This window comes from Nelumbo lutea, chromosome 1 (assembly GCF_056320005.1).
Source record: "Nelumbo lutea isolate HS-2025 chromosome 1, American lotus-T2T, whole genome shotgun sequence".
In the NCBI taxonomy this organism is placed as follows: domain Eukaryota; kingdom Viridiplantae; phylum Streptophyta; class Magnoliopsida; order Proteales; family Nelumbonaceae; genus Nelumbo; species Nelumbo lutea.
The window spans coordinates 11,247,857-11,263,568 of NC_142684.1; the positions used below are offsets into that span (position 1 = coordinate 11,247,857).

The 15,712-nt window shown below is 39.0% G+C and overlaps 2 protein-coding genes across 5 annotated transcripts in view; one reads left to right on the forward strand and one right to left on the reverse strand.

The window, feature by feature from the left end:
* Nucleotides 1-1,642, reverse strand: part of LOC148873515 (uncharacterized) — a 33,111-nt gene extending 31,469 nt beyond the window's left edge. The window contains exon 1 of one of the 2 annotated variants that reach the window (XR_016104535.1): nt 1,311-1,642. The gene's annotated coding sequence lies outside the window, so the exon portion shown is untranslated. The remainder of the gene's footprint in view (nt 1-1,310) is intronic. The other variant, XM_088962207.1, reaches the window with a different exon arrangement.
* Nucleotides 1,643-1,703: 61 nt separating this feature from the next.
* LOC148873516 (F-box protein At3g07870-like) lies at nt 1,704-14,545 on the forward strand. Of its 3 annotated transcripts, none has more exons than XM_088962204.1 (2): nt 1,704-2,913; nt 14,286-14,545. In XM_088962204.1, the coding sequence occupies exon 1, from the start codon at nt 1,805-1,807 to the stop codon at nt 2,870-2,872; it is 1,068 nt and encodes a 355-aa protein (XP_088818330.1). In that variant the 5' UTR covers nt 1,704-1,804; the 3' UTR covers nt 2,873-2,913; nt 14,286-14,545. The 3 variants fall into 3 exon arrangements, with proteins under 3 accessions (XP_088818330.1, XP_088818332.1, XP_088818331.1); XM_088962206.1 differs by having other exon boundaries at nt 14,289-14,545; XM_088962205.1 differs by lacking the exon at nt 14,286-14,545 and adding an exon at nt 10,842-11,780.
* The last annotated feature ends 1,167 nt before the right edge of the window (nt 14,546-15,712 follow it).

The window sequence follows — 15,712 nt, forward strand, 5'->3', positions numbered from 1 at the left end:
AAAGAGGGATGATGAGGGATCACTCAGAAAAACAATGATAGAAAACTTATCAAATTTAAGCTAACATCAGCTCCCCCCCCCCAATCCAGTTCTAGAACTGACCAAAAACCAGATCTAAAAGAGTTATTACAATCATCTTCAAATTCTGGAAAACTCATAACCCAATCCGAAATTTTTTTCCCAGTGATCGAAACAAGACAGTCGTAACATTTGTGTTAGTCTTCAGAAATTCTTCTATTTCTCTCCTTCCATAACTCCCAGCATACTGCAAATGGCACACAACTCCCAAGTTATCTCCCTCCTTTGGGGAATTAGTCCCCAATATAAATAGAAGTTTACAACTCCCCACTTGGGGGATTAGTCCCCAAAGAAATGATGTTTTTTATAAGCTCCCAAAAGAAATGGTTCCTGGATTCCACGGATGACAATATTGGAGTATCAATTGACCAAAATACCCCCAAAATTGCTCGTTTACATATTCATTGCAAACTTCCTCTAAACAACAGAGGCAAGTAGCTCTTGAGCAGCTTTGTTTGCTAGGCACTTATGATAATAGAAGGTTTGGCAGTCAGCAAGATTCAGGAGTGGGTGAGAAGGAAATGGAAAATCCCTCTCAGGGTGAGACTGAGGAGGTTTATGGAAGCTTAATTTCTCTTCATCTTTCTGTCGATGGTGGAGGTAGAAATGGTAATACCGTATGGAAAATAAGGTCAAGGAGTTTGAATGGGACTTTGTTTTACCTTATCTTGGGAGCCACAGAAGGTCTGCTAGTGTTGGAATCACAAAGACAAACCTTAAGAAGTGTGTATTCGAATTTTTGGGCTGCCCCTCCATCTGTGGAGGGCTACCGTAGTCACCAAGGTGAACGATCTCTATACGGGTTGTGTCGAGCTCGACAACTTAGGGAGACCACAGAATGGATTCGATTGAAAGGACGCTTAATGTGGTTCATAGGGATATGTAGTATGCTGTGACTCTTTGGCCAGAGATAAGGCTTGAAACGCACAAAGCCCGTCGAGACTTATGCCCTTGAATGGCGGGAAGAGCTTCATGGATCTCAGAGGTTTTGGGAGGCGTCGACATTGAGTATGAAGTGCAAAGGGCAATGAAAGGTAAATGGGTGATTTCCTACACAATTAGAGATTGTAACATTGAAAGACAAATGCTAAACTTCATTACACATCGGAACGAAAAAAGAAAAATCTATCTACATTTCAATATTAATGAAGAAGGAAGAAAGGAAAAGAGTTCATTTAGAAGAATCCATCTCAGAAAGATTTTGTTAGAAAAGACTGAGATCCGATCATTACCAACATATAGCAGGGTCTCCTTGGCCTTGTCGACAATCTTATCCGCTAGCTTCTCCAAATCAACGGCGTTGATCAGAAAATCGGAACAGAGAGAAAGAGAGGAACTCGGTTCCCATCAAAAGAGAGGGCAATTTGATTTTCAGATGACAAAAGAAAGCTTTTCTCTCTCTCTCTCTCTCTCTCTCTCTGCAGAGCCGATAACAGAAGAACGATGAAAGAACCGCGGGACGGTGGAAAAAGCGCGGGAGGTTGAGAAGTGAAACAGGAAAGATTCTGTCAATATATCTAGAGGTGGGCCACTGATGTTATCGGATTCTAATCCGACGACCCAGAATCTCTTCTGAAATCTGAAGTGAGTGGCCTCTCATGTAGTAAAAAAGAAGCCAACTTTTAATTTTAAGCAGTTGTCAAAAGAGACGAAGGTTGGGGGGAGTCAAAACACAGAGAGAGAGAGAGAGAGAGTGCAGAGAAGAAAGCCAGATAGCGTTGTGGAGATGGTTGACCAGGGAAGGAAGAGGAGGAGGAAGAAGAATTCCAAGGTGGATTTGGAAAACATCCCGGAAGAAATCATCTCCAGCATACTGGTTAACATCCCGGCTCATAAGCTTTACGAATTAAGGCCGGTTTGCAAGCAATGGTTTAAGCTTATATCAGAACCCAATTTCATCGATCAACATCTCTCTCGCTCTGAACCTGGGTTGCTTGTTCAATACCATCACTGGAGGTACATGACCGTGTTTTTGGAGATGAAAGGAGAGAGGTTCAGGGTTCGTGATTTGAATCTTAAACTCCGATTTGGAAGTCGAATTCATGCTAGTTGCAATGGTTTAATCTTGTTGGAGGGCGTCAATCAAGCTGGAGGATTGTTCGTCGCTAACCCTGTGACCAAACAATGCATGAAGCTCCCCCCTAGAAGTGGACCATATTCATTGTTCTATGGATTTGCTAATCATCCAGGCACAAGAGTGTACAAAGTGTTAACCCTTAATCGACAAGGAGATAGCTGTATTTGTGATATACTTACCCTAGGTTCTGATTCATGGAGGCATGTTCTTGTACCTCAGGAATTTCGGAGATCCAATTCCCTATATCTTGCCACTAAAGGGTTTTTGCATAACATAACGGATTCTTATAATGGAGAAGATAAAGAATATATGCATTCCATGGACATGGTTCATGAGACTTTTCACAGGACACGTCTCCCCGTATCTGCATGTGGGAAACAAGATAGACTGTTTGAATTGGGGGGTTTTCTAGCATTCACGACTCGAATTGAAACCACGTCGCGTTTTGATATATGGGTTTTGAAGGATTTCCACAAGGGAAATTGGGTTAAACAACATAGTGTTGTCCTTGAAGGTGTTAGGTTTGCTAACAAGAGAAGCCTTAGTATGGTAAAACCGGTTGGCAGCTTGAAAAATGGCAAGGTGATAATCTTTACGGACTATGTATCCTTCTATGCAACTGATGTTGAACTGAAGTGGGTAAGGAGGATTTGGAAACTCCGGGCCGATGATGTTCTACCACATGTTAACAGTCTCATTTCCTGCAATGCATTTTAGGACCATTTTTTGAGATCTCTCTCTGGTCTCCCCAACTTATGGTATCATAGCTCCTTCCCGTTTTTAATTTTTTTATTCAACCTTTCTATACGATCTTAGTCTGCTATTATTGTTTTGGAACCTATACAGTACAATTGTTACTTATTCAGTGGTTTGGAATACTTTTGGTATCTTATCACAGTTGTATGATTAATGCTAAGTTTTAGACTGATGTCACATGAATTTCTTTCATGTAGCAGTAAATGTTCAGTTTATGTTATGATAACCCCAGCCAAAGAATATGTCAAATTCAAGGATATTAGTAGATGTATCCTTTACCTGTATGCTTTGGGCTCTTGGTTGGATGCTTAAGAAAGAGTTCCTTGTTTGGATGAATGTGCCTATCCAGTTGCTTTTATTTCTGGGCTGCAGTCAATTTAAAATCAGAATATTGAGATCGACATTGCTATGTTTGAATCCTGATCTTCTATTTCATGATAGAACTTTATCTTCCCTTAGCCATCTACTTTATTGTTGATGTTGCAGTTGTTCTCCTCCTTGATATTTCTGTTAAGTAATGAGCATATATCAAAGATGAGAAGAATGAGGAGAAAATCTTCCCAAAGATACAAGACATGTAGTCATGTAGAAAATATTGAAGCAAAAAGAAGTAACTCCACATCCAAAGCAATGCTAAAGGTCAAAACAGAATTATAAACTATACCCTGAATTTGCCAACTCCAAACTAGACAGGGAGCTTTTTTTGATAAGTAAGGAATCATATTCCATTAATTCAAAGATTGGTTACGTGAAAATCCCCTTAGAGAGGCGCGAGGTGCTGCCTCTCCATACAGAAAACACAAAAACTACATCAAAAAGTGCATGACTGTTACAAAAGACACAAATTACAGTTGCACCCAGAATAATGTTTCCCTGTTTGTCCCTTGTTTTGCCAAGACATCAGCAAATGCATTAGCTGATCTCCCAATCCACTGTACTGTTACAGACATATTCTTTGTCAGCCTTTTGAATTTCTTTATCTCATTCTTGTAGTCCCACGTGACATTCTCCGGATTATTTAACCAGTTCACCACTGTCTTAGAGTCCCCTTCAACCAGAAGCTGCTCCACACCCATTTCTTTTGCAAGAATTATTCCTTGTATTGCAGCTAACAGCTCTGCCCGGATAGAGTTACCAACACCTAAAGGGCCAGAGTATAGTAAGACAGCCTCTCCAGCCTCATTCCTCAGTACACCTCCCAAAGCAGAGGGACGCAGGTTGCCCTGGCTACTTCCATCAAAATTCAGCTTCAAAGAACCATGACAAGGGGGGACCCAGCTTGCAATAGGATATTTAGAAAGATGGTTATGCTTTCTCTTAATTAGGTTTCTACAATTGCATAGACCTGTTATATAAAATTGGGCTGTTACTTTTCTTCCACATCTAAAGAAAAATAAAAAATAAAAAATAATAGCAATCTCCAAATGATTGATAAAAAAAATAGCAATCAAAAAACTAATAGACCTGTTATATAAAATTCTGCACTTGATGAATGCTAAGATATGGCAAAATCTTAGGGAAAACCTATAGGATTTCAATTGTAGAATGAACCTATGCTCGTGTCTCTTCATGTACTCCTAATGGAAGATGAAGTGTTCAATCATCTCTTCTTTCCTTTTGCTCATGAATCACTATTAAGAGATGTTACATCACCTCCTAGTAATAAGAATATCTACAAAGAGCCATTGCTTGGTATAGTAATAAAATCTTGGGCTGACAAGCATTAGAAACAGTTTCAAGTCTGAGAACCGACACTTTGGTGCAAAAAATGTCTAGCGTTAGGTTGATATTAAGTCCACCCTTCCCAAAACTTCAGATAGCCAAAACCAGGTCACCAACATTGCATGATGATATCCAAGTCAGGTTACTGCTTAAAAAAAACATTGGGTGATGAGCATTTTAGGATCCTAACAATCAAAACATCCAAAGAAAATGCAGCCACGTTCAGAACTGTCTGAACCAAAACAAGCAAGCCAGAAAGAGAATAAAATTACTTTAGCAAATTCAAATAAGATAATTGAAAAATGGCCCCTTGGATTGGACTACCATATTTTTTCCTTTCTTTGTTATTATTAGGATGCTTTTAGCATTGATAAATAAATCGAGGTCTTTTAGGTATTGCATGTGCCTTTCCTACCCCCTTATCTGTTCAGTCCAAGGAGTTATTTACTGACAGCTGAAGTGGCTGAACTGAATGACTTACCGCTGTCTTTTAGTGAATAAGTTTTTCAGGAGTTTAGAGTTCCTTATGGCTGAAGCTGAAGTCGAGTCAATTACTATGCCCTCAAATATTCTATTATTTAATTGTTTTATCCACAAAAAGACAAGGCAACAAATAATTCAGTTAGGCTAAACAGCCCCTAAATATTTAGACATATCCGTAGGGAAGGGAACCAAGCTGCAGATTGGCTCGCAAACAAAGGGCACAACAGATCATTGATCACAAACTCTAATATTTCCTGGGAGTTGAATTACATTTTGTTAGTGGATATATATCAGGGAGTGCTTTTCCTAGGATTCTTTTAGTTTTGTTTTGTTCTTCCTTTGTACCCAAAAAAAAAGTCCCTAAACATTAGTAGTTATGCCTGGTAACCTAGGGCCTTTAGATAGTGCAAGTGTCTTCAGGGATGGCTTAGTCAGTTGCATCATAGTATATTGATCCTACTAGCAAGGGAACTCTATTAGATAGAGGTGGGATCCTCTTAGAGTTGTGCTTAATTGACTATAGGGGAAGATCCAGGCAATTAATGGTGATCAGTTGACTCTCTTCCTTTAACAAAGTTCAATGTAGGTACCTCTCTATCATGTGGGAGAATTTGGAAAAGGTTAGGAAAGCACATTCCCATCTGAAACCTTAAAAATGGGAGATTCATGTGCCTTTTAAAGGACATCATGGTAATAGTGAAGACTGTTAAAGTTAGGGATATCAGGTCTTCTAAGAGATCAATTAAAGTTTTTAGAGTGATCTTTGGTTGGAAGGTTTGTTGGGATTGATCCAAAGGAAGAAGTGGTCATTGATTTAGCTTCATGAGAATGGAGACTTGGGTACATGGTAGATATCAAATCCATTGAATGTGGGATTTTCTTGTTCTTTCTTCAATGCCATGTAGCAGAGCTCAGGGTAGGTTATTGGGTTATTGTGGTAGGATGCATTAGAAATGATAGGTTTTCAAAGCTGTCTTGGATTTTAGTATTTTGCACTCCTCTTCAAGCTTGGTATTTTCAAATATTCATAGTTATTTGTGACACATGTGGTCATTTCTTATATGTTGATAGGAAGAACTTGAGATGGGTAGAAATTCCGCATGTGAGTATTCTCACAGAAATCTCAGACATGAATACAATTTCTAACCCTATAGATATCAATCCAGTCTTTGTTGGGTAGTAATTTGAGGTTAGAATCATGTTGGAAGGAGAAGACTTGGTTGTTGAAACAATGAACCAAGAAATTGGAATGGAAATAAAAAAATTGGAAGGGTGGGAGATTGATGTGATGATGTGGCAGATGTTAGGGGAAGTTTTGATTTTTCATACAGGACCATAGGAAGTTTAGGTGTTTGCTGGATGATGGATATTGGACGGAGAAGAATTGGTTCTTAGGATGGGATCAAAGAGGTAAATTGTACACTTATGAGCTACACAATGCCCAAATATGGATACAGACACAGACGTGGATACGAGAACAAGGATATGACTCCATTTCCTAAACTCCTAGGACCTAGACACGGATATGGGTATGGGGTATCTCGTAATATACTTATATCATGAGTTTATATCTAGTTTTTGAAGCTAATGTCTTTACTCAAGACTTATGTTTTCCCAAGTTCAATTAAATTTCTAATATGTGCTGACTTTTTACAGCGTAATTTGTTAGAACATACCAGTTTACATATTTTAGAAGTGTTAATGCTTTGAAGTATATATGGAAGTATCAGTGCAATATTTGATATTGTATCCAATAAGTATCGTATCCAACACCGGTACACTAGGCATGTATGGCTATCCAGGTAAGGAATAATTTTAATGAGAGGAAGAAGGGTTATATAGATGTGAGAGACGACTCTAGTGATGAGTTGCACTCAATGTGGCATTATGGGCAAGAAGATAGAAATGTGGTACTGTCGAGATTAATTCCCTGAAGGGTGGACAAAAGACTCAAGGAGCCCCAATGTAGTACATGGTTGGTTAGGAGTTCCATCAATAGAAAACTAGAGGCTGGAGATCCCAATTGTGGAGCTGATAGAGGGGTTTTGTACAGTTCAGGGTGGCCAAGGTATAGTAAATAGAGGCTTAGGTCAAGGGCACATAAGTAGATTTAGTTCAGGCAATTCTGGGCTGGACAAAATGGACCTGATTGCTAATCCAAATAGGGGGGAATTGAATGTTCTGTTAAGGATGTGAAGGTTTTTAATTAGGGACTTTTGAAGACTTTGAGAAACAAGAAGAGTGGGTCTAGGTCATCAAATAATACCGTTAACTCTTTTTTCTCAATTAAATTCAGATGATCAAGAGAAAGAATTGTTGGAAGGGGTTAAGGTCTTCAACAAGTAGCCCCTCAAGCATCATACCATGATAAGTAATCCTTTGGCACTGGTTATCAATGATGTTGTTGGTCAATCGTTGTAGGTGGATGGCAAGACAGCATGAAAATCTTGATGGAAAACAAGAGGAGGTGCTGATCAATGAGTTTCCAATGAATCAATGGTTTTGGTGGTCGTTCATTGATGTGGACAGAAAGACTTGGGATGAAAATGTTGAAGGAAGAAAAGAGGTGTTGGTAAAAGATGAGGGAGAAGTCAATAAGAAGGTTGTGACTGTTATATAGATTAGTGAAGCAGATGGACAGTGCCAATCTAATAGAAAGAGATTTATTGCATCAATAGAGGTTTCTAAGTGGTCAGAGGTGGTATTTAATCAAGGAAGTCTCCAGTGGAGGATAGCTACAATGGAGCTATGTTTGCAGATAATTCAAATTATGACATTGATGTGGCCCCAACTCGTGCTCTAGCTAGGGGTGCAACTTGGGTCGGGTGGGTTGGTCTAGGTTTAATTCAACCCAATTCATCCCTAAGACAAGCTAGAGTTGAGCTAGGATTGAGCTGGGCTCTAGCTACCCAAGGGCCACGTCCAAGCCCAGCCCAAACAATAAATAAAAAACAGGGTCTTAGGCCTAGGTCCAGCCCATGTCGAATTTTGGTTTGGGTTGGTTCAGGCTTGGGTTGGGGCTACCCAAGTTGCTCCCCTAGCTCTAGATGTCCTGCCAGTTTCGTCACAAAACCGTAGGGCTTTGCCATTGATCATATGATTTCAAACAAGACTTGGCATGAGGTAGTTAATGAACTTTTAAAGGGACCTGCATGCCTAAGCTGTGGTACTTGGGAGAAGGGATGGTTTCTAGCTTAGTAGAGAGATGCCATCTATGGAGATGGATGAAATGAAGTCAGCTTAAGGATTGTTTTAGGAGTGATGAAAGTGAAAAAGAGTTCAAGGAACCCCAGTAGGTAAATAAGGAGCAGAGTTGCCATAATAGCATTGGAAAAAATCATGAAGGTGAACCCTGCTTGCCATAGTGAACCTCTTGGAGAATCTGCCTGCAGAAGCTATTCAGGTTTACAGCTAAAAGCTTAGCTTCCCTTATAAGATGTCTAAGTTGCCAAGGTCCATCTATTGTCAAAGATGCGGGTCCAATTGCAACACTTTGGATCATGATACAACCACACAACTATTTAAAAAAGGAAATACAAAATATAGAAAATATGCCATTTCACATGTTTGACATTCTTTAGTCTGTTGGTTTCTTAAGTTTTATAGATATAGACCTGAAAAAGAAAGTTTTATAGACACATGTTTCTTTTTATTACTGTTGACAAAAAGACCCTTCTTTCTCTATTGTTCTTTTAGAGTTTTAATTAATTCAAAAACTATTTCATGTTTTGCTAAAATAGTGTATTTTTTATGTTTTCAGTGTAATATGTTGATTGGAACTATTCAAACTTACTGAAATTTGACCAAAATTTGTGAAAGTATAATCTAAACTTCAACCCATTGAAGTTTCACATCGATTACCATGGATTGGGAAATATTTCAGCTTAATTAATGTCAGTGGAGACCCAATACCATGAATATCAGGACTAAGATACTTTCAGTTGGCACCATCCTCTTCCCTCAAAGATATTCTCTCTGGCACGAAGTGTTTTTGTGCATTTATCATTAGACCCTACAACAAAACATTGTTCCATTATCTCCTTTCCCTATGAAAGCAATTTGGAATAGTCCCTCTCCTCCAAAAGTCAAAATATTTTGTTGGGAGTCTACACTTCAAATCATTAAGACATGACAAAGGATCCAAAGGAAATGGAAAACTTGGTATATATCACCACATGTGTGTTTCTTTATCATAAGAGTGGAGAAAGCACAAAAATATTGTCTTTTCAATTCACATCTCAGGATTGGAATCATTTTCTATCACTCTTTGGGACATTTTGGACTGCCATGGATCTTTTCATGGCAAGCCTAGTAAACTGTTGCACAAGAATGATGAATTTATGCTACAGTACAAAGGCAGCTATCCTATGGAGTATTTGGGGTAAAACTGTGAAAGAAACACTAGATTTTTTGAGAACAAAGAACAAGATGCACAATCTTTAATAGAGCTCATTAATGTGAGAATAGCCCATTGGGTGCTAATAAGTGAAGAATTTAAGGGAGTCACAGTGGATGGTTTATTGAGACGTTGCAAATAATGGTGGGTGAAAAGTGATGCATAACAAATTAACATGGTCCAGAAAGGACCATGTTTGGCAAACTGGAAGGCAAGATGGAGGTCTTCATTGATGTCAGGGGGATTGACAAGATGAAGGAAAGATTGTGGGTGCTGCAGGCAAGTCTGGTTGGCAGAATTGTGGGGAGAGAATTGGAGGCAGAGAAAGTTGAAACCTGGGTGATCCTAGAATAGGGAAAGGAAAGGTACATGGAGGTGAGGAAGCTGAATGAAGGATTGATGTTATTCATGTCTCATAGTAGGCCAGGGGTGGAGTGGGTGCTAGAATCTGAAAGACTAAAGAAGAGAGACAGAGATTTGAGATTAGACTGGTGGTTCCCGGCAGCAAGAGAGGTTTCTGAAGGTAGAAGAAGACAAGCGATGTGGATTGGGGTGGTTGGTATCCCACTGCATGTGTGGAGTATTCTAACATTTGAAAAAACTGGCAACTGTTGTGGAAGATTTCCAAAATTCGATGATAAAAATAGAACTTGGGAGAAGTTGGATATGGCAAGGATTTTGGTCAAAGTGGTGGGCATCTCTATTATCCCAAGCAATCTGGTTTTTAAATTTGTAGGGGATAGTTATGAATTGTGAGTTATAGTTGAAGGTGAAGATGGAACTTTTTTGAGAACGGAGGAAGAGAGATCCAGGGGAGAAGAGGTGGAATGTGAGGCATTGGGAATGGAGGTGGGGAAGAGCTTGAGCTGTGGAGGGCTCTAGCTTTAGGCCAGAGGAGAAGACGGAGGAAGTTAGGGAGATGAAGAGTCGTGAGGAAGGAGAAGAGGTATAGTTGTCAAGGCTCCCCTGGAGGCTCGTCTCGCCCAGTCGCATATATGGTTTTCATTATTACCATATCATTTACGGGAAAGTGTGGACAGGCCCAGTGCATATTTCTGATTTCCACTGCAGAGCTATAAACATTCAAAATGTCAATAACCCACACTCTATGCACCAACCCCCGCCCATGAATTGGCATCAATTCCGAGCTGGCACCTACCCCAACAGTACTTTGGGCCTACAAATTCTGACCCTGGGCTGAACTGTCATTCTCCCTATCATTTATTGTATGCTCATATATATTTATGTCATTTTATTGGCTGGTTTTAGTTTATTAACATACACCCTGTTGTATGTTATAATTTTTTTATTAAAATAGTTTTTTATTAGATTTATGCGTATGTTACAACTTTTTTGGGTTCTAAACTGAGACTGAGAAGAGAGAGAAAAGACTGATGACTGAGAAGACAGAGAAGACCGACAGAAGAGTTTCAGTCTCAACCAAGATTGAGAAGAGAAGACTGACGGTTGAGAAGAGAAGACAAAGAAGACCGACGACTGAGAAGGGTTTTTCAGTCTAAGTCATCCAAGACCTCCAGGTAAGTCATCCTGTGCTCCTGTATGTTTTTTTTCTTATGTTTTTATAAGAAATATTATTGGAAAAACAGGGGCTTCGCTGATGCCCCACACCCCTTCTTCTTCGAATGGTCCTATTACTCTTTTTCTTTTTAAATACTTTTGGGAACAAGACGGGGGCTCTTCTTCTTCGACCCCTTATTTTGGAACGAAACAGGGGCTCCGTCCCCTTATTTTTCTCATTTTTTTGCTGCATTCAACCTTATTATTGGCCTGAAACAAGGTCTCTGCCCCAGCCCAAGTTGTCCTCTTATTCGTGGATTTTTATTTTTTTATTCTGTTTTAGGAACGAAACAGAGCCCCCTTATTTGTCTCTTTTCCTTGTTGTTTTTCTTTTCTTTTTTTTTTTATTAAACAGTGGGTTAATATATTTAAATGATGTATTTATGATGGCATTTTTATATTTTTATATGAAATTTATAGTTAGTTACTCATTTGAATGGTTTTATTGCTAATAGGTAGTATACAGGTATGTTAAAGTAGCTTAGGAGAAGCAGGGATCCTTAGATTTTATGCCTTCAGATTCCATTGCCTAGGTGTCGCCTAGGCGCCTTGACAACTATGAGAAGAGGGTGAGGTGGCAGTTTTGAAGGTCAAAGAATGAAACGTGGATGAACTTAGGCTAAGTGGACCAGGGGATGAAGGACATGTGGTGGCTGAGCTAAGTAAATTGATGGAAGCCCAAGAGTTGGGTGAAAAGTTTGGGGGAAGGTGCGAAACAGGCAATGGTGGGTAATTATAAAGAGAAAGAGGAGTGGGGACCAATACTTTAAAACACTTATTAAGGGTTTCAAGGAGAGAAACTGGAATAAGAGGTTGCAGAGTCTAAGGGGTATTTCTTTGGAAATGCAAGGTCTGGATTGAAGGGCTTGGGATTTCAGAACGTCAGAAGGAAAAGGAGAGGAGAGGGGACATCAAAAGTTGAAGGTAGGATGACTGTAACAGTTGAGGAAATGAAGCCAAGGACCCTAGGAAGGGAAACCCGTGTTGTGAAGATCTGCAGCCAGAAGGAACTTCAGAGTTGGGAGAGTAAGGACCTGTTTAAATTTGCAAGAAAAAGTTGGGGAGAGAACACTGCAGACCAGAATAGCTCGATGTTTGAGAACCAGGTTGTGGTATCTCATTTAGTTGCTAGAAGACTAGACTTGAGTTGGGGAACAATAGCTGAAGCGGCTCGAGTTAGTGCTAGTCAGGAGGTAGCAATGGTGGAGAACATGAAAAGATTCTTGCCTAGTTCAAAAGCTCTCGAGATAGTTGCCTGTCTAAACACTGAGGTTAGTTCTATTACTTCTGCTTCTCTGACTGTGCTGGAGGCCTCAAATAAAAATAGGCGGATGAAGGTTTCAGTGTTGGAGAAGAGGAAGATTGGGGAAGCAAAATGAAGAGAAAATTTTCTAAAGTGGGTGAAAGGGTCGAGCAACAGGAAAGCATGTACAATAGAAAGAGAAGAATTACAACACTGTGGAATGAAGGAGTTGGGGTTGAAAGGGGGAAGTGGAAGAACAAGTGGAATTGGGGGGGAGTAAGGGAGGAAAATACTGTTAAAGGAAGGGTGGATATTGAACAACTAGCAGAGAGATAGGTGGAGGTTGGAAAATCACTTGGGTTATTTTTTCTGGGTGGGGAGAGTGTGATTAGAAAGGCAATTGAGCATTTTGAAAGGAGCAGAATGAGCAGGAGAGAAGAGCATAACAAAAAGAAGGCTGTAGGGGAAGGGGATGAGGTATGGGAGGAAGGAAAGGGAGGGAAGAGAATTTTTCGGAGGAAAAGTAAGGAGAGTTGTCAAAAGATTAAAGAGGGGAGGGGTGAGGGGAGACTGAAGTGAGAAATGAAACTGTTATCCTGGAAAGTTTAATGTTTGAGAGAATGAAGAAGAGTTTTGTTAAGGAATATGGTGAGGAAATAGAGCTGCCTGATTTTACACAAGTTAAGAAAGAAGACCTTGGGCACAGGTTTGGGAAGTGTTGGGATTTCAAATTTGTAATTTGGCCAACATGATCTGATCTGTTGTCTGTTTTGTTGTTCATGGTGTTCCAAGGTGTTGCCTTAACACCTGGTCAGATTGTATCTTTCTTCCTTTTTAATGAAATTTTTTACTTTTACTATTAAAAAAACTAGTGGTGGTTCAACAATCAAGAACCAATCCAGAATAGTGGTTTGGGATCCTTTGAAAGTGGGAAGATTAAAATTAAATTTTGATGGTTGTGATCTAGGCAACCCAGGTGAATTGCTGGGTGTAATTCAAGGTCTAAAACCGGTGGCACTTAACAATTGGAGAAACTTGATTGTAGCCATTTATTTTGCAGCGGAGTGGGCCAGAAGTGATGGTTGGAAAAGAATAATAATTAAATATGACAGTTCACAGTGAATTAAAACTCTTAAAAGGCCATCTTGCTTATGTTCCTTGATTTTTCTAGAGTATTATGGATAATATTAAACAATGGGTAAAATCTTTTGACAACTATAGTATTGATTACAGGGAAACAAGGCTGCCCATAGCTCAGTTTTCAAAATCTACTAATAGGGAGGCTTTTGTTTTGATCAACCCCCTGAATGGTTGAAGAATGTTCTGAACTATGATTCTAATTACTCTGGTAGTTATATTAAAATTTGTTTATTCATAAAGAAATCAAAAGTATCAAGTCCACAATGAACAAGTTCTAATTACAAATGTGAGCATTCAATCAAGATTCAAATGAAAAGAGAGGAGGACTAGAAAACACACAAAATATGCCCTTAGTTCAATTTTGAAGGGCATACAAACTAAAAAAAATAGAAATTAAAAAACAGGAGAAAAAATGGCCCTCATCCAAACACCAAAAGTGGCTCCAAGTACACATTTCAAGAGCTATCAAACCATGGTTTTCATCTTTCATGGATTTTGAGGCAAAGCCAAAAAGAAATTTTTAGTGAAAAACAGAGAGTCATTGTTGGTAGTCATTTAACCATTTGAATGAAGGAGCATCTCACTGATGGACCTGCAACCAGCATTGTATTAAGGTTTGATTTCCTTTTCCTTTTTTAGGCTGATGTTCAACCCGATCACCTCTACATCTCCTACCCTTTTTTCTTCCACTTTATTGCACTTCCGTTCAGTCTATGACAGGATGCTTGCATCCATCAAGCACAATTTCCTTTTCGCTTCCTTTAACTCAATTTTATTCGTTTTATGCACTTATCATCTTTTCTTGATGACAGAAGTGCCAAAGTGCTTATCGAAAACTGCTTGACTTTCTTCTAGCTACGGATCCTTGGCTGCCATTATTAAATGTAAATGGTTATGCCTAAGCTCGGCCCTCCTATAAGTCTTTCTCTTCAGAGGCAATATATAAAATAAATATGGTATTAAATTCACCCATCAATCTGCCACTTTGATTTGAGCAGGTATATGAATTTGTTTTTTGTCAATTCTAACTTCTAATTGCAATTTTTGTTATATATTTTGATTTGATTGCTCAGATTGCTCAGAGTCCTATTTGTTTTTTAGGCTGTTTTTGGTTTGAAAGAAAAGGTAGGGAAAGGAAGGGAAAGGTAGGGGTACCTATATCCCCTCACTACCTTTTCTTTCAAACCAAACACAACCTTCATGACTTGTAAATTAAGGTTCATCCTAAACTTAACACAAAGATTGGGCAATCTGTAGTGTCAAGCATGTTATTCTATGTAAGTGAAAGCCAAGCATTTCGAATTGCCAAGGCACCATTTGGGATGAGTGCAAATACAAATACGTTCAATGCAAAACCTTGTATATGGCCCATATTCGTATTTCTAAATCTTGTATTTGCACTCGACTGCATTTGGTAATAGTGCAAATACAAGTATGTTCAATGAAAATGCAAATATCTAAAGTTTATGAAAATGCAAAGCTAGTTTAGTTTTGTATTCATGTCAAACAGTTTTGGTCAAGGTTCAAAATATCAATAATTATCGGCCCGTATCAGTTGATATGTATCGTTCTGGGACCTTTCTGATATGCCCTTATAGTGGGTGTATCGGGGGTCTGACTGGTTCTGGGGGTGGAGCCCTAAACCGGCTCTCTGAACCAGTTTTGAGAAAAAAAAAAGTAAAAAAAGGGTATTAATTCACCCGATACGCTCTTACTGGCGTATCAATATTTTGAACTTGGTTTTGGTTGTGATGTGTAAAAAACGAATCCCAAGACTGGAATTTACCTTTTCTATATTGATCAACTTTGAGTGTCAAGTTTGGATTTTGACTATAAATATGTTTCGGAATTCGTAACACACAAATGTATTCTTACCAAACACAGTTAAATAATTGTTTTTTTATTTGTATTTTCACTCTCCCCCAACCGAGCCTAAAAGTGCATAATTTGTTTTGGTTTTAGGCTTTTAGCCCAGTGTAGAGGTTCTGTAGCATAAGGTTTTTGTACAATTATATAGGGGTTGTTTTACAATATGAATCATAATCACCATCATCATCTAAGCTTTGTCCCAGTGACATTGGCAAAACCATAATCGGACAATAACAAACAATGCTAGGCAGAACAAACTCCTGTCTCAGTGAATTTTCTCATGTGTTGAGGATAGATGGAATATTATAGATGATTAGGGTGGATATGAGCCATGCAGAGCAGAATATCTAGCTATTCGATCTTATCTCAC

What these genes read in the sequence shown, in the direction of transcription:
- LOC148873516 (XM_088962204.1), top strand. Translation starts at nt 1,805, where the DNA reads ATGGTTGACCAGGGAAGGAAGAGGAGGAGGAAGAAGAATTCCAAGGTG.